This window comes from Rhodnius prolixus, unplaced genomic scaffold (genome assembly GCF_049639745.1).
Source record: "Rhodnius prolixus isolate KJV_2025 unplaced genomic scaffold, Rpr scaffold_4, whole genome shotgun sequence".
Lineage (NCBI taxonomy): Eukaryota > Metazoa > Arthropoda > Insecta > Hemiptera > Reduviidae > Rhodnius > Rhodnius prolixus.
In genome coordinates, this window is record NW_027411614.1 from 43,032,208 (window position 1) to 43,056,903 (window position 24,696).

Sequence of the window (24,696 nt, forward strand, 5' to 3'; positions counted from 1 at the left end):
CCCATCTACAGGTCAGTACTGTACTATGAAAAGCCCACGAACTACTGTACGTGTTTTGGTGTGCAGTACTGTACAGTAGTATGAAATTTTTATTACAGTACACTTTACTGTTTTTTATTACTGTTTCATTTCATTATTAAACGTACTGTACACAGTATTTTATATGGGTTTTTTGATAATTATGTAGGGTACTGTGTTAGGATAGGCAAAGTGCTTACAGTACTGTACTGTTATTATGGTAATACGTACAGTGCTGTACTGTATGTGGTACAGTTTACGTATGATCCGACTTACGTCGAAAAAACGGTTTACGACGTCACGTAGGAACGGATCCTGTATTACCTAAGCATTCCAACCACAGATACAACCCTAGGATTTTGGGGCATAGAAAATAACAATCACAGGAGAATTATATTGGAGATGTTTCACAAAAATAAACACCCATACTTCAATTAATTTCAGCAAAAAAAACAAATCAATCAAATATATAATAACGTAATCAATACTAATCAAGAAACCACCGGCAACAGGCCGCCATTGCAGTCATATGATTGTAACCACCACAGAATATAACCTTTACACGTTTAATATCTGACAGATCCATCGAGATGCGAGGAACGAGATGAGGAAATGAGGTCGTGAATAAAATAGGTTAATTCTTTTGAACAATACTTACCGTATCTATAAGAGCGTTCTTTTTTTAAAAAAATTAAATAAAATTAATTATTTCTTTTCCTTTTTTTACGATAACAATTATTTGAGAAAAGAGACGGCAGGACCCAAGAGAAAGTAGAAAGAGAACAAAGTAAAACCGGCGCCGACCCTCTTTTTCTAGAGCCGACCGTCGGCCGGTGTAGCCCAGATAAAAGAAAACTTATCAAAGCGTTCAAACAAACTATGTTGGCGACATTTTTGTGGTCCTGCATATTTCAACTTTAACGCCAGACCGGTAATCATTCATCTCTTTGATAATTTAAAGATTTTAATAATTCACTGACAAAAGCGCCCTACATGTTTTGGTTGTTACTTTCTCTTACTGAGCTTTTAAAGTTGAAAGTTTTCACAGTTTTGAAGTGCTTCGAATCCGGAAAAAAGTGGTTTCCGGGCAGCTACAAATTAATTACTACAAAACAATTAAACGTCAAGGAATTGTTGATACATGTACCACAGGTGTCTGTGTATAGCAGGTGTGGCCAAACTTTTATCTCTTGGGGGCTACTTATTCTGAAAAATTTAGTCTACGGGCGACTTTAAATATGGGCAAACTATTTTAGGATTTTTCAAATTTTTCATTGATATTTTAATAAATACGGGTAATTAACAAGAATTTCAATTTAAAAAATATTATGACAAATAAAGAAAACAATTTTATTTTTTGAGATGAAATACTTATTAACTTAAAAAAAAAGTAGGTACATTGTAAATAAGCAAACGAATAACAATGTTCAATTGGACGAAACCCGACATTGCATAAGTGCCGCAAGTTTTTCAAAATTTGGCTCATATGAACTTAAGGCAATTCTCAAACATGATTCCAAATGTTGATTTGTTAATTGCGATCGATGTTTTGTTTTGATCGCATTCATAAATGAAAATGCGGATTCACATAAATAAGTTGATCCAAAGAAGGCATTAAAACGTGCAACAATTGTCCAAATATTTGGATATTTATCTTTATTTATCAGTTTCCAAAAATTACAATCTGAAACCAGTGACTTAAGATTTATGTCGCATTTAATATTTATTATTTCTTCTTCTAAGCCTGCTAAATTCGTAGTACCGAGAAAGTTGTTTAGTTTCTGAGCTACATTTTCAACATCGATGTTGTCATTAAATGGGCAAGACAAAAAAAAGGCAATATCTTCGAGTTCACTTAATGTTAGAAATCTTCTTTCAAATTCTTTTAGAAGCAGTGCAATAATATCGCCATATTTGTTATAAGTAAGATTCTTTTTATTTTTAGACTCATCAGCCAGATTTTGATAATGTTTTAAATCACGACGTTTTAATTGCATTGCAAGCATATTTAGTTTCTCTTTAAATGACTTCAAAATGCTTATCATATCTATTATTGTTTTACCTTTACCCTGTAGTTGCAGATTTAATTGGTGTAATTTTTCAGTAACATCGCAGAAAAAAGCAAGATCAAGAAGCCATTCTTCATCATTTAATAGTGGATATGAATCGCCTTTAGTTTGTAAATATGAGCATATTTGTGGCAGAAGTTCTCTAAATCTCGTTAAAAATGTAGCACGGCTTAACCATCTTACGTCAGTATGTAGTAACAGTTCACTGTGTTCATCGCCGCATTCTTTCAGCAAAGCGCGGAACTGACGTCGTGACAAACTTTTAGATCTTATGGAATTTACTATTTTAAATGCAACATCCATAACATGATCAAATTTCAGTACTTTTGAACATAGCACTTGAGTATGTATAATACAATGATAATCCATAAAATTTGGAATGTCATCATCACGTTTACACAGAGCAACGAAGCCACTTTTATTCCCGATCATTGCCGGAGCCCCATCTGTGGTTATTGATGCCAACTTGCAAATTGGAAAATTTGTACGGGCAACATAATTTTTAAATAAATCGAAGATATCCTGACCTCTTGTGCGTTCATGCATTGGAATAATAGTTAATAATTCTTCTGTGGCCGACATATCATCGAAAACCATTCGAATAAAAATACATAATTGTGCAGTGCCGATATAGTCAGTAGATTCGTCAAACTGTAGTGATAACACAATGCATTTATTAATGTTTTCATGTAAAATATCTTCAAGATTTTGGCTAATTCCTTCTGTTCTACGCATAACTGTATTTCGCGATAACGACATATTTTTGATGGATGCCATTATTTCCGATTTATTTTTAAAATTTTGGAACAACACTTCACCAGCTTTAATAAAAGCCTCCTTCCATACTTCCCCATCATGAAACGGTTTATTATGTTTAATTAAAGTATCAGTTACTTTGAATGAGGCAATCGTAGCAGTCTTCGAGTTCGTGTTGCATTTGAAAAAACTATTTTGTTGCGCAGTTAATTGTGCCTTCAGTTGTTGTATTTTGGCCTTTCTTAATGCAGTACCGCGTGGATAATCTTCTTCATAATTTTTGTGAACTGTTAGAAAATGTCTTTCAACGTTTGCTTTCTTAGGCAAAGCTACTGTTGCATTGCAAATAAAACACACACATTTATCCTTCATCATAGTAAAGAAATAATCTTCTTCCCATTCACCGTGATAATGATAAGTTTTTATTTTTTTCTGGTCTGTACTTGGTTTATTCATTCTAAAATAATGGGGTTAAATATTAATGACATTAATTAATTACTTAATAATAATTAATAACTAACATACCTGCTTCTATTCGCTGTATGAACAAATAAAAAAAATAAAATAAAATTGAAAGTAAATACAAGTGGACAAACAAAGAGTAACAAGTGGATTGAAGTCAGGAGCTATCACTTTACTGTCCGGCACATGATTTTGCGCCATTTTTTGCCATTGCCATTTATATGCTTATGCAATGCAACTACAATTAATTTAAAAAGTTAACATTCATTAGCATTGTTCATCGGGATAAATACAAACAGTATGGGTACATTGCACAGACAGGCTATTATTGTAAGAATAAATAATCGAATTAAGGTTTTCATACATTAATTTAGGTGAAAGCAAGTTGTTCAACTTTAGCTTCGCGGGCTACTTTAAAAACCTTCGCGGTCGACCGGTCGACCGCGGTCGACGTGTTGGCCACCCCTGGTGTATAGGCAATGTGTACAGTACAGTGATTCTCAACCACTGTGTCGCGGCACTTTTGCATGCCGCGAAAGTTTTGAAGTGTGCCGCCAAATTTTAGAAATGTATACAATAAAAATTATAACGCTTTTTTTTTATCACGAGTAAAGTTTAAATTAAAGAAAAATACTTATATATAGGGTATATGAGGAGGAGAGATCGAAACTTCAGGAGGTGATTCAGCAGCTCAAATGCAACAAAAAATATTCTATTCACTTTGGCCCGATTCTCAATAGTGTCCAAGACATTTGCATTTTTAACTTTTCCGTCAATATTCGCGTTTTTCACCGTAAAAACGGCCGTAACTTTTTTATCCTTTATCCTACAACAAATTTGCTTATTCCAAACGAAAGAGCATTAAATTTCCTACAAATTTACTCAATACAAAGCCTCAAAACGTTCCTTATGACAATGAAATTTTTACTTTAATGGCTAAAAAATTCGTACTCGATGATTTTTGTTAAAATTTTCAACTGCATTTTTTTCAATGAAGCTAACAAAATACAATTCTTTGTATAAAAATAACAGTATTATTAAACTAACATAATATGGCTCAACATTCATCAAACATAATAACTAACTTTGGCACTCAAGGGGGGCCACAATTGATCTTAAGCTCACCACCCTATGTCTTGAATCAATTGTGCAACAAAATTGTCTGATCAGAAAAATGCTTTTTCACGGTGTGTCCCAGTCGATCTGCCAGCATTTAAGTCTGATGTATGTCTCCTCCATATTTAATTCCTAAGGGGCCTGTTTAGTCTGCAACTTCATCAACATGAACTTGTATCCATCAGCATCTGTTTAACTTCAGCAATCTTCTCAGAACAGAGACAATATGCTAGGGATTCTCAGCTGTTCAGATGTTCAGGTGTACTGTTATCTGCATCCTGGGCTTGTTCGCCCCATTGCTGCTGAGCTTTCCATCCATTTCAGTGCTTAGGCCAATTCCAGTTGCTCTGTTTTAACTATCGGAAGCAGCTAACACACTGTATTTTCCTGTTTGGCGGCAATTAAAGCAGATCCGGCTGGTTCACTATGTTTGTTCCGATCAGTTTATGTTGATGGCCACATTACGTACTTGACGAGTAGTGAAAAAAAAGCACCCTTTGCATTGATGGTAAGGAGAGATATCTTGCAAGTGATCTCTTCATCCTTAATAACACTGTGGGTGTTCTGTCTATTATATAGTATATATACCATCGCCTGAGACTTACAACTTTTTATTTCATGTGGGTACCCGGCGAACCTAGCAGACAGTTAGTGGCCAAAGACCCACAACTGGAAGTAGTACTTTGCAGAATCGAAATTTTCCATTTTCTGAGATTTCCTTTTAAAAATGGCGATTTCCAATCAACTTTGCATTTAAATTGCGAGCTAAACCTCTATTGAATTTTCTTTTCTAGGTAAATTTTTAGGTTTTAAGGGAGTTCAAGAAGAGGGAGGTAGACTTTACTCTATGTGTAAATGTATAGGTTAGGTTATAATGAGACCTTAGAGAAAAACATGTAAGGTTAACAGAAAGCAGGTTATTTTTATCATAATAGACTAATTGTTTAATTCTAACAATTTTACAGAATGAAGTGGACGGACCTGGCTTCATCGCTGATCTACCTTTGTTAAAAAGTGAGTAGTAAAGTGCACATGTTTTTAGTATGATTAATATAATTTTTGAAAATATAGTTAAGTTCCGAAATGCTGGTTAATATCATCGACATTAGGATAGTTAATCAGAGTGAGAGACAGAATGAGAGAGAGAAATATGGACGAAATATATTTTACTCATTAAAAATATCCATTTCTGCTGAGAAATATTCTCCTCCCCAAAGCAAAAAAGGCTTTTTTTGTTAAAATTCTCTTTTCTCAGATGCCTAATTTCAGGCTTAGATAATTCAGAACTGAAAATTTTCACGGTAGGAAGTGGATCAGGCTCTTCCGCCAACCGTAATCGTGCGCATCACATTCTTTATTATTCAATTAATGGGTACGCACCAGTAATTAGATTCTCAACACCGTTCCTTTATATTTCCAAATGATTTGCAAAATAGCTGAGTGCTGAAAACATTTTAGACTGTAGCGTAGGCAACTGTTATATTAAGATTCCACTTGATAGTTTCCTCAAAACTTCCGGCAGTAAAACGGTTCCGGTTCCTGGTGTGAGGGAAGGCCGCGGCGGCATTGGCTCGCTATGGATGAACACTACCAGCTCGTCGTGAAGAGAGGAGAGCAGCGCATATAGTACAAAATAAGGGCTAGGGAGAAAAGGCGACCGTGTTCTTCTGTAGGGCGTTCGGTACAGGATACAAAAAAAGGGGAAGAATTAAGGAAAAGATTGTAAGGGCCCGCTGCCCTAGCGATGTCTAGCTGAGGCTGCTGCGCACTTCATTTCATCCAGCATCCCCCCCCTCCTTGTAACTGAATTATTTACAGATTCAGGAGGGGGTTGTTCATATAGAAATAGTAATCGCAAGCAAATAAGCTACTGTTATTTTTGGTTGAATTATTACTTTTTTGGCACTACATTATCGGTACGATTGGCAAAACACTCGTTAACAGCAATTCATTCAGACTGTTTATCACCGCTGAGGGTATATGCCCACACTGAGGGCTGGACATTGGATAGTGAAAGAGGATTGCATCTTTCTCTTCTCAGATCGCAAACCGGCCCAAGCATGTCGCGCTTCTTCCTTCCTCTGATTTTGGTCACACAATAAAATGTCAATTGTCAATTGTTTGTTATTGAGATGCTATCAGATACGATGAAACACCTGGTTGTGATTTCTTCACTGGACATTGCATGAAGCAGAGGCTGACGTACTAATCCATTTTACGGCGGATTGTTTTGTGGGTCAGGTGCCAGAGGCAGGAATAGGTTTGACAGCGGAGGAGTGTTTCTCCTTAAGATTGTTCGATTCTTTCGGGATTGTGTGAATCTCAGAGGTCTACATCAGAGGTTTAATGTAGCTGGTATTGAAAGAATAATTGCTTTTTTTTATTTCAACTGAAAAAAAAGAATAATCACATATAGGTATCTATAGTTTAACAATCAGGCGCCACGGTAGCCGAGCGGTTAGAGGCGAGACCTGTGCTGATATGTATTGTGGTACTGGGTTCGATTCCCGGTCTTAGGCCTTGGATTTTATTTAATGGTTAATAAAAGAAATTTACAGTTAAGTATGTTTGCTAGTCGCCTCCGTCCACGACACCTAATTTGGTAGTTGGACGTAAAGCCCCGCCTGAAGAAATAGGCGATTAATACTTTACTTTAGTTTAACAATTTCTTATTCAATCGCCCTTTCTGCTTTAAAAACATTTGTAACTCATAATTACAATTTTCCGTTTTGATATCCTGTGTGCCCGAACTGTGGTTTTTACATATTCGTGTGGGTGCGCGCGGGTCCACTTTAATTCCACAAAAATTACAAATTTGATGAAAATCCGCTTCCGGATGTGCTATTAACTAATTACTAATTACCTTACCGGATGTGCTAATTAACTTTCTTTTTAAAAAAAAAAAAAAAAATGATATAATTGAACGGAGACAATATTGAAGACATCTATATTCTAGAATTCAAGAAACTTTAATTTAATAACGTAGACTTGTTAATGGAATGTCACGTGAGGTATTGCTCAGTGTAATTGAACTTGCGCAAGGCAGAGATTCACGTAAATGCTGTGAAAAAATTAACGTTGAAGATTAGTTTTGTCTATTGGAATTAGCCATTAGTTCTGTTATCTTCTGATTTTTTTTGTTTTGTTTTTATTTTAATCGGGAAAGCTCCAGGACAAAGCTGGTTCTCTGGATCTTATCCAGAGGTCTAATTTATCAAAGATTAACTATTTAGTTTGATTCTGCAACGTATGCTTCCTTTTTATATTGCAACTGTTAATGGAGGGAGGGCTCATTTAAACTTGGATATCTCTCTGTCTTTGTTGCACTCGACATGCCGCTGTGTGCAAGGCTGCAGGGTGCAGATAGGGCTACTTCCAGCCCCCTCCCTCTGTATTGCAACAGCCCCGAGCGCCTCTTTCACTAGACTTCACACACAGTACTTGGCAGGAGGTCCTAAGGGCGTGTGATTGGCTCCCATCCCTTGCCCTATCGGCTCGACCCATCTCCACCAAATCAGGCCACCACACGACACCCCTTATTGGCTAAATGCCCTCCAGGCAATTTCAAAATGGCCACCCAACCTATATAACATCTGCTACAGTTCACATATGAATTCAACCGGCTAATTGGCCAAACATCCTTTAACTAAATCTAATTTAATTTAATAATTATTTTAATATTATAATAATAATTATTATTATTATTATATAATAACTGTTCGGATAATAATAGTAATAATGAAGTATTAATGGGCATTTCCATTGAGTTTACTACAAATTGGTGAACTCTCATTGAGATCCGTAATGTCAGCTCACTAAAACTAATAAACATAATTTGATTTGGTAATTAATTAGTGCACAGTCTAATACATGCATACATAATACTGCAGCCGGTTGCACAGGCACTATTATGCACTACTATTGCCCATACTATTATAACACCCTCATATGGTTACCTCAATCCATATACAATGTAATTTTAGATTGGGTTATGTTCGAATCTCGTAGAATCTTTTATCAATCGTTAAGCGTAACAGGTTCAGTCAGATGAGATGATGTTAAATATTTATTTATAAAAGCAGCATCCATCATTGCTGACCGTTCGGGTGGCCAAGAACGTATTTAAAAAGGAAGTAAATGCATAATGAACTGCAAGCATTTAGTAGTATTCATTAAAAATGCAACTTTTATTTTCCTTTATTTAATTTATCCGCGGCTACCCTACTCGTATTTGAAAGCATTAATTCTAATTCTGGTTAAAAAAAAATAGAAACAAAAATATTTTATTTTTTTGAGCAAGAGAAATATTTGCCAAATTTTATTAAATGTAGTTTTATTCGAAAATATCCGCTTTTGAGATCCCCGAATCCCTTTTTCGTACGTTTTAAATTTGAAAATTCCACCACTGGTTTATTGTATCTGTTCACCCCCTCCCAAAATCAAAACTTAATGCTGGGTTCACAAATGCGGAACGGTTACAATTTATTGTAGCCAACAAAAATATTGTCAATGGTAATTTCTTTTGTGCTTATCATTTCTCTGGTAATTTGAATAGACTAAAGGTGTGTAAATCTCTTCGGAGATTAGGCACGAGAGAATTAGAAACTTTTTGAAAATTACTGAACAAAAAATCGCTGCTTGAATGGATAATGTGATCATTTCCCAAGCGCAAACTGATTGGAGTAAGGTGAAGAATAATAGTTAAGGTTTTAGAGTATTGTCTTTTATTTATTTGTATTCTAATTTGTGTAATTTAAATTCATTATAATAAAAGATATTAGTAGTAGCAGTAGTAGTAGTTAAGGTTCAATAAATCATCCCCAAAAGTTAGACAATTGAGAACTAGTAATGTATAAAATAACCTATGAATGTTAATTGCCAGAACTGATATTGCTGAACGTTACAGATCTGAAAACCAATCGCGATTACAATAAAGGTATGACAGCATCACCTAGCGATATATTCTGTTCAGTACCAGGAAGATTGAGTTTATTATCTTCCACATCCAAGTATAAAGTTACCGTCGCAGAAGTACAACGGCGTCTTAGTCCACCAGAATGTTTGAACGCTTCACTCTTAGGAGGTGTACTAAGAAGGTAAGTCATATTTTTGTTGATTATTATTGTGATTATAGTGCATTGCCGGTCATTGGTATAGTGTTCTCTAGTTACAGACAACACTTACCATTATTTGGCAGCTCTTAGGAAAAGAAAAATTTTAAATTCTGGTAGCATGATACCAATCCGTAATACAATTCACTGGCTACAAGAAAGACAATATGCAAGAAAGTCATGACCCAACAAGAACCAAGAGATTAACCTATTGTATTAAATTAACAAGACTACGTAGCCCCAGATATACAGGTCTTACCCCCAGATATAAAGGTCTTACCCCCACTAGAAACTAATCACAAACTCTCTTTCATTGTACGCAATAATTTCACAAAGCCTAATCCATAATTAACTTCCTCTCTTTGTTAAACATAGAAACTATATTATGATTATCAAACACACGATGATGTAGCTGACATCAGCTAGTAACCATCTCAGCTGACCAGATAGATGGTGTGATCTCCCGCTGTTCATAGTCACTACTGTTTGTATTTAATAAATTCAGAGATTCTTTCAAGTCATTATACGATAATTAAGAAGGCAAGGATAAAATCACGCTACCTCTTCGTGATTTTCTTAAAGCCGACTAATATATCTACAGAAATCGTTCCTCTCTTTAAATTTAACCATAGGTTAAATAAATTTTGGGCCTAACTGTTTTTAAACAAATATTTTTAAAGGTAAAAGTAAGAATAGATAATTAAAAATCAAATCATTTTAAAGATTAATTTAATTAAACGTTTTTATAAAGACGATCTGTTTTATATAAAATGATATCAATTGAAGATCGTATCAAAAATCATGGAAAATAATGTGAAACATGTCTTTGATGATAACTATCTTAACGAGCTTTAATTTTCGAATTTACTTCCATCGTTAGAGAGTGTGAAGATGTTCCCCTATGATGAATTCAACATCTTCATGAATTAGTTGTTCCACTATTAACAACATGAAAAATTCTTGCATCCGAATTTCAATTTTCCAGGTAATAAATAAGGCCTGCAAAGAGGTCTGCATGACTTGTAGAAGTTGTGTTCCAAAAGTCCAACTCTTACAAGATGCAGTAAGTTTTTAGTGTACTCCCCAGATCTGTAGTGAATGTATTTTATCAGTAACCATCAGGGTATGCTACAGATCGGCCAAAACGTCTTAGAGAAGTTGTGGTGACCTTTCACCTTTTTGGAAATACAAAAACTGGCTGTCCAGGTTTGCCGTAAAAGTGTGTCTGTCACCTGAGTTGTGAAAATCTTAAAAACGATCTGTCCATGTTGATTGGTGCGGATTGGATTTTGTTTTCATTGGGAACTTAAAGATGCTAACCCATCTTAGCCATCTAACCCAGCCTTTGGTTAAATTGCCAAAAAAATATTCGTTGCAATACGCCCTGCTGATCAAAAAGTATTGCACCAAATAATCGAGCCTGCGAATACTTTAAAGCATTCGTTGTCAAGACGTATATTATGCAATGTTATTAATACTGCTGTTTCTGTATTTGAGTTTACTGAATCCTGTTATTTCTTGTAGTATATGCTCATATTGTCCTTGACAGTTGATTCCAACGATATAAACAGGAAAATTAGACACAAAGTGGTAGACAATGGGAATTCCATTTCTTTATCGGATTTGCAAACTTTTGGTTTATTTCATTGTTTTTTAATTGAATGGGGGTTTATTTCTAATGGTAAGACCAAACATCGTCGCCCGTCAAAGTATCAGAAATTCAGATGCTGAATTCCCAAACTTTAATAAAATTTTAAAAAAGTAATTGTTAATAATTGATAAAATTTTTGCCAAAACGCTATAGTTTGGTATTTTATCATATTTTCCCAGTTGTATTTATGAGCCCGAATTAAAAAAAAACTTTCATTTTCAAAACTTTTCATATTAGAGCTTATTTAACTTACCAACCACGAGAGTACTCATTAATAGAAGTGAATGATAAAATGGAGTTTGAAGTTTTTATTGGTTATTTAATGTGTTTCTATTATTAAACAAATGAAACAGATTGCTTAAAATCCTGTTGAAAAATTTAAGTAAAATATTATAAATTACACGCTTTTAATTAATTTATATTTCTGTATTATTTGTAGGGCTAAATCAAAAAATGGTGGCAGACTGCTCAGAGAAAAGTTGGAAAACATAGGTTTAAATTTGCCAGCTGGTAGGAGGAAAGCAGCTAATGTAACCTTATTAACATCATTAGTTGAAGGTAATTTTTCTACAATACACGGTAGACTATATGATTCTGTGAATATTCACATATTTCTCAAGTGTTAGATAACATGTTCATGCTTTTGAGTCTTAAGAAGTAATAATTGAATCTAAATCGAGTCACAGATCTGTTCAGTTTGTAGATCGGTCTCCTTAAGGATTCCTTATATTGTAAGTCAGCTATCTCTAGTGAGTTTATTAAGAACATTAATTTAAAAAAGCCTTTATAAAAATTATTTTTCAACAGAATTTGTGAGACAATATAAAAAAAACTAAATATTGATTTTGGAAATGTATGTCATTTTTAAGAAGGTTTTCATGAAATTGATCTTTGAAAATAATTAGATAAATTTAATTTTTTTGCTTGCACATAGGTTAAAAGTAAATATATGGGTCATAATAATTATATATCGTACCTATATATAAAACATGTTTCCTGAAAATTTGAGTTTTTAATTTTTTCTACTGCTACCGGACGGGATTGTTCGCCCTACAGCTCTTTTTCCGCATTAAAATATCTAAGAAATCTCAGAATCTGAGAGAGTTCTAGCTAGGGTGTATCCTACTTTGTAAAGTTTCTATCACCTAATAAGGTCAATTTAAGAGACTGACTCTGTAACTGGTTCCATTATTCGACAAGTAAAGTACTCAGACATCTTATGAAGGAAAAAAAATCAACGAAATGAACTATCCAGCATAAGGGCTTAGCACTAGCGACGCTTTTTGCCAGGTTCATTTTTAGATGAATATTTAGCTGATTATTCGGCAAATAATTGAAAGAAAAGTCATTCGCCTTAAGCTCCATTATACAATAGACAAAAGAAGCGTTCTTAGGGAAATAATATTTTCCTAATCTGCCTAATCATGTAACAACTATTTGTAACAAAGAAACATTTGCCAAAACGGATGTTTTTTTCCTCCCTAAAATAACTTATTCGCCTGGGTTATTTTCTTCCGTTTAAGTCCCTACAATTTAACTCTATCTGAGGAGAGGTTCAAATCTCTTCTAAAATTGCCCCATAGAATAGAACCGTTAGATCTGGCTACTAAGTAGATCTCTGTAGTCCTGCATATAATTTATTATTTTCTTATAGTAGAAAGTGGGAGAGAGAGATGTTTATGTAATGTTTTTACCGACATATGTACACATAGAAGTTGAGAAATTTATTTTCAGTAGTTTGCTATATTTATATGCATGGTACATTGTCTGTTGCGTTTACATGAAAGTAAATTAAAAATTAATTTCAGTAATAAAGTTGTTGTTGTAGTTAGTAATGCGTGTTGCTAATGAATGGAAGCCCAAGGTTTAATTACCTATTGGTAGTTGTTGTTTGGGCCGTATATGTTGTGGCGCTGATGAGGAGAAGGTGGAGGTAGTTGGTATATTGTTGGCTACTATACTATTGTTCACACTATATTGGATTCTTTTGTTGTTTGAAGGAGTCTACCAGTCTGCACTATTGTTTATGACTGCTCTATCAAATATATTGATAGTGAAGTTTGTTGTAATTATATTGTTGTAATGTAGATAGAGCTACATTGTACTTGGTGGCAGATGTAGTTGGCTTACACTGATGCAGATCACATTTTATTTTTTTATTATTTTGGAAATCAAGGAAATCTATTAAATTAACAACATTGTAGGTGTTTTAATCCATTCATACTTCTTGATCAATATTTCAGTGAATGAATGGTCTAAAACCTGAGTGAAATGCCCAAATTACTTTTCCCTTATGGCTCAGCTTAGATCCCCTTCTGCGGTGGAAATAGTTCGTCTTTAGTGGACAACTCTCATACAGTTTAACTTAACGCTATAAGAAAGATAATGTGGTTGGAACACCGAGTTATTATACAGTGGTGGATTTAGATCGACTAAGGAGAGTGAACCTATTATAAAGATAGCGGGGCTAAGGGCAAAGAAAGGGATAGATAAGTCAATATTATTGTCCATCATCCTTGGAGATTGCCAACAATGCTATGGAGAAGTGAGAAATATTATGATAAGGAATTGTTCTAATCTACTTGGCCGAAACCTAGTTGTCAGTGTTATGTTAAGATAAGATTAATCGCACGGTTTTATATGGAGACGGTCACCGTGGGTTGGTGATTTAATATATATTAGGTAACAAAAAAAAAAACCGCATCAGCGTCACGTGCAATAACAAATATTGCGGTTGATTGCGGCTGTTATTGATAATTAAATAATTTCTCAATTTGGCTGATTTAAGTTTAAATATTATTAATTGATTATTTATAATGGTCTATTTTTCAAAATTTATTCCATTTTTAGAAGCTTCCTCATAATTCGAGCTTAAAATATATTGAGTGAATTTGAAAGAGGATAATTGGCGAACATAATATGGATTTCTTAAAAACCATAGAGTATCTTTACTACAGTTTGCATGTAATTCAAAATAAGTACGATTATGGTGAGCATATTCTATTTCTCGGTTTTGCCATCAAAAATTTAAACAGGCAATTTTTTCCATTTATGTATAACTTGTTGAGAGGTCTAGGGAAAAAAATTTTTAAAAGGTTTGTTCTAATTAAAACAAGGAATGGGTACTTAAGAAGAAAGAGATATTATATTCGTTCTTGCCTAGATCGCATAATGGCTGGGCTCTTCTGAGTGGCTCGAAGTTTTCCTACTATGAAGTTAAATTTTACTGTTAAGTTGATTTTCGTCAACATTTCTTTTTGATGTTGTTAGTAAGCAATAAATATTCCACTCTCAAACTCATCTTGCTGATCTGCCTACATTAAGTGATAAAGGGACTATTCAAAAAATATTGACAGCTTTGCTTATCAATTCATTTTTCTTAACATTCAGCCTGAGTTTGTTTAGTAATGCGACTAATAGTTTTTTGACTGATAGTTTTCATTTAAGTGACAGTAATTAGATTAATTATTAATATTAGCAGGAAACTATTATATTCCTCCACTTTTAACAAATGCAACAATCACACCAGAATTCTTTTACTTTTTCTCGGTCGACATCTTTAGCTTCCCTTAGACATAGGCGTCTTTGGAAGGAGCCTTAACATACCAGATAGGACGTTTTAGGCAAGCAACATTTACAGGTTTAAAATAAAATAAAATTCGTTGTTTTGGAAGACCAACCACTCTTTTTGGAACGGGTTAATTTTTATTTGTGTTAACCGCGTGAAGTTCAACTTACTTTGTTGGTCTAATAATTTCGATTAAGCCATCAATTAATCTAGTAGGGACTTCAAAAGGACTGTATTATCACCATAAATAATGATCATCTTAAATAGTTCATGTTTGAGAAGCAATGGTCTGATAACTAGGTTTGATTTTCTGTGATTTGATATATTAATTTCATTTTCTGTTTTCTAGGTGAAGCAATACATCTGGCGAGAGATTTTGGATATGTTTGTGAAACTGAATTTCCTGCTAGACAGGTGGCTGAATATTTAACTAGGCAACATACATCCGATCCATCTGATAGTTATAGAAGAAAGGAATTAATTCATGCTACAAAGTAAGCGAGGCATTATTTACTTATCGTCGTTGTCAAACCAATATCTGCTATTTGCACTTTTTGGAAATTTCGTCATTTTTACTATTATGACTATTTTTCTAATCAAAGTTTCGTATAAAAAGACTGCTATCTGACTCTAAGTATTATACGGTGAACTGTGGTAGCTAAAAAAAAATATGCTATGTGCATCAGCCAGAATATTATTCAACAATAATAAAATACTAATTTAAATTAGAGGTTTTTTTTTGCTAATACCTGCTGTATGCCAATAATTGACAATTTATAATCTGCTATGTGCACAAATTACTCTAATTTGGTCATAATAAACAAATTATTACATTTGAATAATTCAATAACACATATATTATAACTTTAATTTAAGTTAGTTTTCAAAAATTCTACATGAGAATGTGCCCATAGCAGATATTGTTGTGACAAAGACGTAGTATCTTGTATTTACTATTTACCAGCTCAGTCCACATTCTTTCAGTTTGCCATGTACTTCTCAAATTTTTTGATTTTTTTTTAAGACATTATATTCTAGTAAATTGTTTTATGCCTACTGCACGGGAACTCTTTTGAAGTTTGAATAAATATTACAAATAGTCAAGAGAAAACCGGAATTATGTTTTTATTTACTTATTTTTATATATTTTTTTTCAGGCAAGTTACAAAAGAATTGATGGAGTTGTTAAATCAAGATAGATCTCCCTTGTGCAATACTCGACCACAACATATCCTAGAGCCGGGTATTCAGAGGCATCTAACACATTTCTCGCTAATATCGCATGGCTTTGGAAGTCCAGCGATTGTTGCCGCACTAACAGCCATTCAGGTATTTCTTTTTTTAATATAGTTTGTAATTTTAAAACATGACCAACTGTAGAGTTCATTGATGAATAATAAATAAAGATGGCTAGTTTGTATTGTCGTTTTTTACTAGTTTTTTGTTTTTAACATTACAGAATTTCCTGTCTGAATCATTGAAACAATTGGAAAAAGCATGCCCCTCGGCCAATCAGATGTCCCAGAGTTGTGATTCTCAAAAGTGCAAGGAAATCGATCTAAATAAATCGTGACCCTATTACAATCGTCAGTAAAAAAAAAGACAACATTCCCCCATTCTTTTTTATTCCTCAAATTTTCCTTCCAACCCCCCTCCCCGTCCTCCAAATGTAATGTGTGCCAATATTATACATAATATAATTATTATTAATTAATAAATAAATAAATTGAAAAAATATCTACAAAAAAAAAATTAAAAAATATGCATATATTTTGTAAATATTTTATCGTACTTTTTTTAGTTGTATTTTTATGTTTTAATTGAATTTTGAATCGAAATGTTTTCATGAATAAATGTTTTTGAAATGTTTATTTTATTTGTTTTTGGTAGATTTGCTAGATTAGTGAATTTTATTCAAGTTGGAGGTTGTGTCGAGAACTATAACTACCTTCGTTCAGTGGCAAAAGCAAAGGGCCAGGAATTGTAACTCCACTCGAAATTTCCGGAGATAATTACCATCAAATAGAAAAGTATCTTGCTATTGAATTTTCAGTCTTAAGGTAGAAATGCTAAGAATTATACTCTGGACTGTACTTATTACTGAAAAATTACAAATTGTGGTCCTGACTAAGTACCCTTGAGAGATCCACGAATAAAAAAGTAGATGCAAATGCGGTTGGAGTATGCTGTGGTTAGTATCGTTATTTTTCCCGTTAAATCACGCTTGTTCTTTCAGTTTCTGACCCTTTTCGAATTTCCATCAATCGCCAGTGGTTAATCCGTCTGATGCAGTGTTTATGACTTCCATACATTTCCAAACTCAGCTGCTTGTCTAGTATAGGTCAGTACAGAGACTTTACCATTTACCTGCAGGAGTTTGAGAAGCTGACATTTTTCTGCTGGGGCGTATACATTATCTCTTGGATGGACTTCGCCATGTCTTGCCCGATGTATCGACTGCTTCGACTTAAAAGCCTCAAGGGCCGTAGGTGGAGCCCTCCTAAATAGTACTAGGTCCTGACATCTCTTCGAGATATCTTTTATTTATCGTGGTAAGTGGAGAAGTTTAAAGAAGTAAATGATTCGTGTTTTAAAAATTGGTCTTTAACAACTAGGTTATGCAGTCAAGTAAAAGTATGAGTGTTCTTTTATCTTCTTATAGAAAACTTTTTACTTCCTTCGATAATTTTACTCTCGAAAAAGTGTATCTTCTCAGATAATTCCTACTTCGTTGAAAATATTTATTTGATTGTAAATATTCGCTTCTTTTTTTTTTTCATTCAATAGGTTAGATAAAACAAAAATTAATTAGTGTATTAAGAGAAGTATAACCTGGCAGTGTTTAAAAACCTCGGTTAACGACCGATTTAAGTATAATTCAAAGTAGTGTTATTAAATAATCCCTTTAGTTAGTTTTATGGCATTTTAACATTTAATCGTTTAGTATGTGGCAGTCAACTTTGTAAGAACTGCCTTAGATAATAAAAGAGATAAGATAAAAAGATGTATTTTATTTAAAAATTAGTATTTAATTCTTAGATTTTGATGTGTTTTTCAGCAGTTATAGATTTCTTGAAAAACATTTTAAAATTTGTATACTTCTTTTCAACTGTACTTTGGGCCCACCGCCTTAATTTCCACATAATGCTTTCCATTACAGTTAGCCGGTAAGAAGTAGAGCATTTATTTACCGTTTAGTACTTACCGTTTATTAACTAACTCATAACTAAAGAGTAGACTAAGAATCACAATTCTTTTGCAGTTTTAATTACGGTGCGGATGTCATTTGAACAATTTTTGGCTCCTTCTTTTCTGAAGACTATTAATACCCCTCTAAAGTTTATGGTGAGAGATGGTCAGAGGAAAAAAATAAATATGAAGTAACAGACACAATTTTTAAATAACAATCTTTAATTTTGTATTATATACATAATAATTTATTTTAATAAATCTTAAAAAAGTTCCCAATATATTATTTCGCGGCACCGGTTTTGTTTTGTTTCCTCAGATTTTCTTTTACGTTCCACAACCTGTTTCCATAGATGTAGATGAAACATTATGTCATGGCCGTGAAGACGCAGCAGTCAGTCGATGTTGTACCAGTCTAGGACAATCTATAAACTCACCACTACAGTAGAAAATAGTGGCCGTAGTCAGTGACATCATGGCACCCCAGAACATTAGGCAAGCCAAATTAAATGTTGTATATTCTATATTTTAAAAACAGAAAATAAAAATGAAAAATATATTTTTTTTTAAATTGTTAAATCTTGTAAAATGCGAAGTTTAAAACTCACCAGGAGGAGCTACAAGATTTGCAAAAAACATTGCCACAGCCACTAATAGTACAAGAGGGAACTGAAAATAAAAATTAAAAAAACAGCTGGTAAATGAAATCAAAGGGAAGGTCAAAAAGTCACATACATGGTTACTTACTGTGGTATATTTCCAGCCTCTATCAGAATCCAAAGGACTTCTAACAGACTTACCTTCACCAGGTGTTATTACATAATTACCTAATATTAAATCAATGGAGTCCTAGAAAATTCAAATACAAAAAAAATAAGAATCATGCTGATTGCATTTAAATTTTAAAATTAACTTCTAAATCTTATCATATTAACCTGATTGGTTCCATCAAAGAGATTGTTAAAATAATATCTAAGCATGGAATTTCTAAGATCTTGCAACAATCCTTTATGAGTTCTAACACCATTTCGTGTGAAATCAGTTTTCAATGCACCAGTCCCAGCGTACTGCAATGACATACGATCACCATTATCTGTCCAAACATGGCGTAACATCTGCTGCAATCCAGCATCATCACGAATACTACCAGTTGCTGGCAGAAGATACACTTTCTGTAAGTAAAAGTTATAGTGTGTACCACATTCAATTTTAGTTCTTTCTTTATTTAAAAAAGAAAAGGAATATTTGTTTGCATGAAAGTAAATTAAAACTATTGTAACTAGTAAGATGGAATAAAAAATTGACCGCTAACTAACTATAAAATTTCAATCACCGAATTATATTGGGTTATTGACTAATCAAACTTCTTAAAAGAAAGACATGTTTCAATTATATTAAAGATTCGTAAATGATCACAGTATTATTTTTTTTTTTAACTTAAGTTTATGGGCCAATTAAACTCATTTGGTTAAGAGCTTTAAATTTAAGCAGACCTTCAATATAAACTCCAGACTGACGGTAGCCAATAACGACTGTACTACGTTGGTCCTGTCCAAACAGTCGATGCAATTAGTCCTGAATACCCCATCCTGTTCGCTGACCTAGAACAGTTTTAAAAAATATGGGTGAAAAAACCTGAGAAATTATTAAGTTGTTATAATTATTTTAATGATATATTGAGCTATCTTTTATTTAGAAGGTGAAACTTTGAATTTCGAGTTGGTTCGAATGAGCAAGCGATTTAATTCTATTCGGCACCATTAGATACAGTTAATTGCATCAGTAGTGCCTCTTTTTAGTCAAACAGAAAAAAAGTTATGTAGCTTCAAATTGGCAGAAAAAATGAACAAACTGGACCACCACATATTCCGATTTTATTACGAAATAGGAGTGAAAGCATATCGTACCGAATTCATAGCTTCCAAGAGGAATTCAATTACTAATTGGGTAATGGAAGAATAAGTTTATTTATAATTAGTAACCTCTAGTTTTAATATTCCTTAAAAGCAACGAAATATGCACTTTTTTTACTCCCTAGTACAACTAAATTATTATTGTAATTAAAGTCAAATTCACAAGAGTTTTTAATAAAATCTGATAAATTTTACAAAAACTAGCATTTGAATTATATCTTTATGAAGAAGATCTCTCAGTTGTTTTCTTATTTGACGTAGTTCAAGACTTCAAACTAAATACATTATGAGTAAACTATTACAATTTTTGGTCATTATTTAACGCCATATTTAAAAAAATATTAATTAGCCTTTTCATTATTCAGTCTACAACTTGGCACCGATAGAAAGTAACTTTTCAATATTAAAATTTTTGAAAATATACGTAATTGATGTCCCGAAAAAACTTCTAACGTAAGGGTTATTACCAAAAGAACGATATTCACTTAAAAGAAAAGTATGTGAACAAAAAAATATATATACTTACAACTTTACCATCGCCCATAGTCAACATTACACCCATTTCTTCTTGTTCATGTGCTAAACGATCAATTAATATACTAAGCCTATCCCATCGCATTTTAGAACATTCCGAGTGGAAATCGAATGCTTCGTATCTGTAAGTAGAAAAATATTAATAATGCTAATAATATGAAAATTCTCAAACAAGTTCTTTGTCAATTCGTGAAGTGGCAAGTGTTTTATATAAAAAAAGTCTTATAACCTTAAGTTTGGATTTCCACTTTTTGACACAAGCTCTCTGTAGAAATATTCTAATTTTCCCTCAGCTCCTTTTTGGTCAACCTTATAAAAAAATAATTAACTAGATAAGTGATAATTAATAATAAGTGAATGTAATTAAGTAATCATTAATAATCGGACTTTAAAAAAATCCCATAAATTTAAAAAAAAATTCTTACTAAATTCACGATAATTTGCTTTCCATATTCCAACACTTGTTCTTCGAAATGTTTATTAAACGCTTCTACATGGTTTTCATTTTGTATTATGGTTGGTCTTGGTTTATATCTAAGATTTGGCCACTGTTGCCAGAAAAATGGCATCGAACCTCGTGTCTGTAAGTTTTATTAAAAACTTAAAATTAGTGCTTAGTTTCAAAAGTTTGGATATACTACACATTATGAAAGCTTTAGTAAAGAAAAAATCCTACCACCAACATATAATGCTAAAATTTCAGCGCTAGCCTACTTTGCACAAAATCCTTCATAATTTTCTTACTAGATACACTAATATTAAGATGGACAAATTACCTGGACGAAACTAGCTCGATCTGTGCCTGTCTCAATTATCTGTTCCGTTTCTACGAAATTCGCCACATGTCCTTTGTTATCCACGCCTCTAATGAATAATCGTCTGCCAGCTCTTTCTTTACTTCTTCTTGAGATCAAAGTGAATGTAAAAGAACGACCACGTAACACACAAGAATTTATTGATACAACTATAAGAAATCAACAAGTTAAGGAACAAATTACCAAAATTATTAATTTCAAAAGCATTCGACAAAATTTATTCATTAAATAATGTTGCCCAAAAAGAGCTCCTGAAAGATCTATCTCTAATGAAAGCTGTTTTATCTTTCTCGACTAAGTCGGTTCTTTCGGAGATAATTTATGATAAGACCAAATTGAAAATTTGCTATGTCTGAACAAATTGATTATTAGAGCTTCAATAAAAGTAAAGAAGTTTCGGCATCTTATTTATATTTGCTAAGAAAAAGAATAGGCTAATAGTAGAAGAAATTATATCTCGCTAATCGTCTACCGAAGAAATCATTCAGAATAAACAATTTTTAAGAGAAGAATTTAGAATTATCTTTACAAAATATAAAATTCTCTCCACAAAAATTAGACCCCAAATTATATTATTAAAGGATACATCCGTAGATAATTGGAAGGCAATACTCTGGTACCAAAACTTGTTTGGTAAATTCATTTAACAAATATTCATTCCAAATAAATTTCTGTTCTCCTCTAATATGTAGGGGTTTCTGAAATTTAAAACATATATTACAATATAAATTAACAAATAACAAAAAAGAGACAACTAATGAGAAAAACTAGCTTACTAATGTGAATTCTTAGAACTTTTTTTAGTTCTGCTAAGACTTACTTTTAGAAAGTCTGGTGGAGTATTGTGCAGTCTTTGCATAGAATGTGATAGATCATAAGTGTAGGAAAAATAGTATCCTGGAGAATTTAATATCAATTCCAATAATGATAAATATTCCTTATCTATTGCTATCTGTAAACAAAAAAAAGAAAGAAAATGGACAAAAAATGTATTTATTATTTTGGTTATAATCATATTTTTGATTGTTTCATACTCTTTGTACTAGAACTTGGTTGGAGTTTAAAGACGTTCCAACTCCTCCTAATGCATTTTACAATGCGGCTTATAACTTTCTATTGCCAGTACGCTCATAACATTAAATGACCTTTTAACTTGAAATTTAAAATGGCGATATAACCCAATAGCTGAGAGTTGCCACTCTCATCTTTTGATATTAATTAAAAGTCACTTTTATGGAAAAGTGGCAAGAGCATTTATATCTCACTGAAGGCGTCACAATAATGTAAAAATAAGAACTTCTATTTCTATATAATGTAATTCGGAAATCTGGCATGATCAGTTTTGATGGTTCTAAAGGGAGGACTTGCACATAATAGTGTAAAAGTAGAAAACCATGGGAAATTAAATGTAATTTAGCTAAATATTCCCTAAAGACAATTATTATAAGGGAGGGTCCAGAGTTCACTCCGCCATAGAAATCATCAAAATAATTCCCCCCCCCCCCCAAATAAAATAACAAATTTATGGTTTCGTAACAGCATTCTGAATTTGGAAGATACTCTGAGTAATGGAAAGTTCCGAAGATAATAATAAAGAATTATCTCTAGTGCTAAGAGTATTCCTTTTTTCTTCTGCTGAATTATGCTTCCCATAATAAGAATAATATTAATTTAATAATGCTGTGAATTCACTATTACTTGCTTACCTGGTTTTGACTTAAATGAGTGTTAGTCCTGGCATAACTTAAAATTGACGTCCCTTTAAGCATATATACATCCTGGTTATTTATTAAACCGATGTGTGATCTGTCTGTGACCACGATCAGATGTGGGCCGGAAATTAAATGTATTACACCTAGAATACCATATATAAGTCTTTGTGAAGCAGAGGATGGTATTTGTCCTTCGTTGGCTGTAAAATAAATACACAAATTGTTGGTTTAATATAATTTCATCCCAAAGGAGGACGTAGTTAAATATCAACTGACAGTAAGCATAAATTAAAACAGTTTATTTTATTTTTTATATTTCAAAGTCATACACAATTGCTAATAAAAGGAAATCATCACAAATAAAGATACAAAGTGAGCAACACGTTCGAAATTAACATACGTATTCGCTAAAATTTTATAATCTCCGAACAATATGTTTAATAATCATTTTACATGGTAGATTTATAATTCAAACTAATGTAATGAGTTGAAAGCGTAGTAGGTCCACATTTTCATGCCAAGTACCTTGGTAAAATGAGGACGATATTCACTTATTGAGCTTTTGATTTTCCATAGCACCCATTTTTTTATTTTAAAAAAAAATATATTAGAACTCACAGCACCAGATATCGAGGGAAATATTATAATTGCAAGCATTTAGTTTTAAATCGTTATAGCCAAGCCATGTCAGTCAGCCGTGCATTCAGTAATAACAGAAGAAAATTCCAAAAATGAGTTAGGGTAAAGAAAAGGTGTATGTCGCCTTTTTTTTCAGCGCCACTATTAAATCGATCATCTTGAGTTAATGAAAACTGCGTACATGTTACAAACAAAATTTATCATTACGTGACAATTAAGATAATAACCGATTTCGCAGAATTTAAGTTCATCTTAGGTTATTTTTACTGCAACTAAGTTCTTTTTTTTGCTTATACTTTATAATGTCGTTTATATACTTTGATAATAATTTACAAGGTATGTTAATAAAAATATTTTTCAAGCCAGATAAAGATACAGTAAGTCAAGCAAAGATAACAGCTTCTACAACCTACTTCAAAGAGCAATGTATCCTCTGGTGCTTGGATGTAACAAATAATGTAGGTGATAAAGAAAATAAAATAAGTACCTTCTTCATGAATTTCAGCTGTAACCCTATCAATCACCAATAAAGGTGATTTGACAACATCCAACGGTTCGATGAAAAATTTGTCCGTCGAAATATGCCTTTAAATTTAAAATAACTTCATTAGAAGAAATTAAAAGTAAGTAACTTGAACATAAATAACCAAATTAAACTTACAAGTTATATTTTGTGTAAACACCTTTGCTCGTTTTGTTGTGACTCATTTTCTGATCATTCATTCAATAAATTACTAGTAAAAGGTTATTCACAATTTAATGCCCACTAAAAATTTGTATATATTTGACATAAAAATTAATGTTTAAATACTACATAAGAATTGAACATTGAACGTACGGTACCAACATATAACCAAACTGTAACACTATAACGATTAAGTGTAAACTACTGCTGGTGCTGAAAGGTTCCACAACGAAGGTAGCATTTTATGTATCTAGCGCCAGTTTTAAATTGTTATTTAAATTTTAAGATCAAATGAAATTTAATCAACCATGTTTTTGAATTGTGTAAATTAGTGTAATTTTTGGTAAGTGAAAATGATAAATTTCAAAAGGAAACAATCTACTCTGAAATTTCTGTTGCTTCAAAATATTGAATAAATCTTCATTTATTTTTTGTAAAATTTGCAAATACTACTTTAA

At 32.7% G+C, this 24,696-nt stretch overlaps 2 protein-coding genes across 10 annotated transcripts in view; one reads left to right on the top strand and one right to left on the bottom strand.

The window, feature by feature from the left end:
* The window catches only part of TfAP-2 (transcription factor AP-2), a 141,060-nt gene extending 124,438 nt beyond the window's left edge, over positions 1-16,622 (top strand). For 7 of the 8 annotated variants that reach the window (XM_074131274.1, XM_074131276.1, XM_074131275.1 and 4 more), the window contains 6 exons: positions 5,387-5,435; positions 9,328-9,517; positions 11,623-11,741; positions 15,101-15,245; positions 15,909-16,080; positions 16,211-16,622. In XM_074131274.1, the coding sequence (XP_073987375.1) occupies positions 5,387-5,435; positions 9,328-9,517; positions 11,623-11,741; positions 15,101-15,245; positions 15,909-16,080; positions 16,211-16,324 (789 nt within the window). In that variant the 3' untranslated portion in view covers positions 16,325-16,622. The remainder of the gene's footprint in view (positions 1-5,386; positions 5,436-9,327; positions 9,518-11,622; positions 11,742-15,100; positions 15,246-15,908; positions 16,081-16,210) is intronic. The other variant, XM_074131273.1, reaches the window with a different exon arrangement.
* A 1,522-nt stretch (positions 16,623-18,144) lies between these two features.
* Sac1 (phosphatidylinositol-3-phosphatase SAC1) lies at positions 18,145-24,507 on the bottom strand. 2 transcript variants are annotated; one of them, XM_074131267.1, is made up of 15 exons: positions 24,392-24,507; positions 24,215-24,319; positions 24,041-24,138; positions 22,909-23,114; positions 22,023-22,154; positions 21,789-21,900; positions 21,164-21,351; positions 20,813-20,968; positions 20,617-20,696; positions 20,380-20,509; positions 19,434-19,541; positions 18,876-19,112; positions 18,688-18,789; positions 18,549-18,609; positions 18,145-18,461 (listed from the first exon to the last, which is right to left on the bottom strand). In XM_074131267.1, exons 2-15 carry the CDS (start codon positions 24,274-24,276, stop codon positions 18,313-18,315), a joined length of 1,821 nt encoding a protein of 606 aa, XP_073987368.1. In that variant the 5' UTR covers positions 24,277-24,319; positions 24,392-24,507; the 3' UTR covers positions 18,145-18,312. The 2 variants fall into 2 exon arrangements, with proteins under 2 accessions (XP_073987368.1, XP_073987369.1); XM_074131268.1 differs by lacking the exons at positions 24,041-24,138; positions 24,215-24,319; positions 24,392-24,507 and adding an exon at positions 23,533-23,690.
* Between the last annotated feature and the right edge of the window lie 189 nt (positions 24,508-24,696).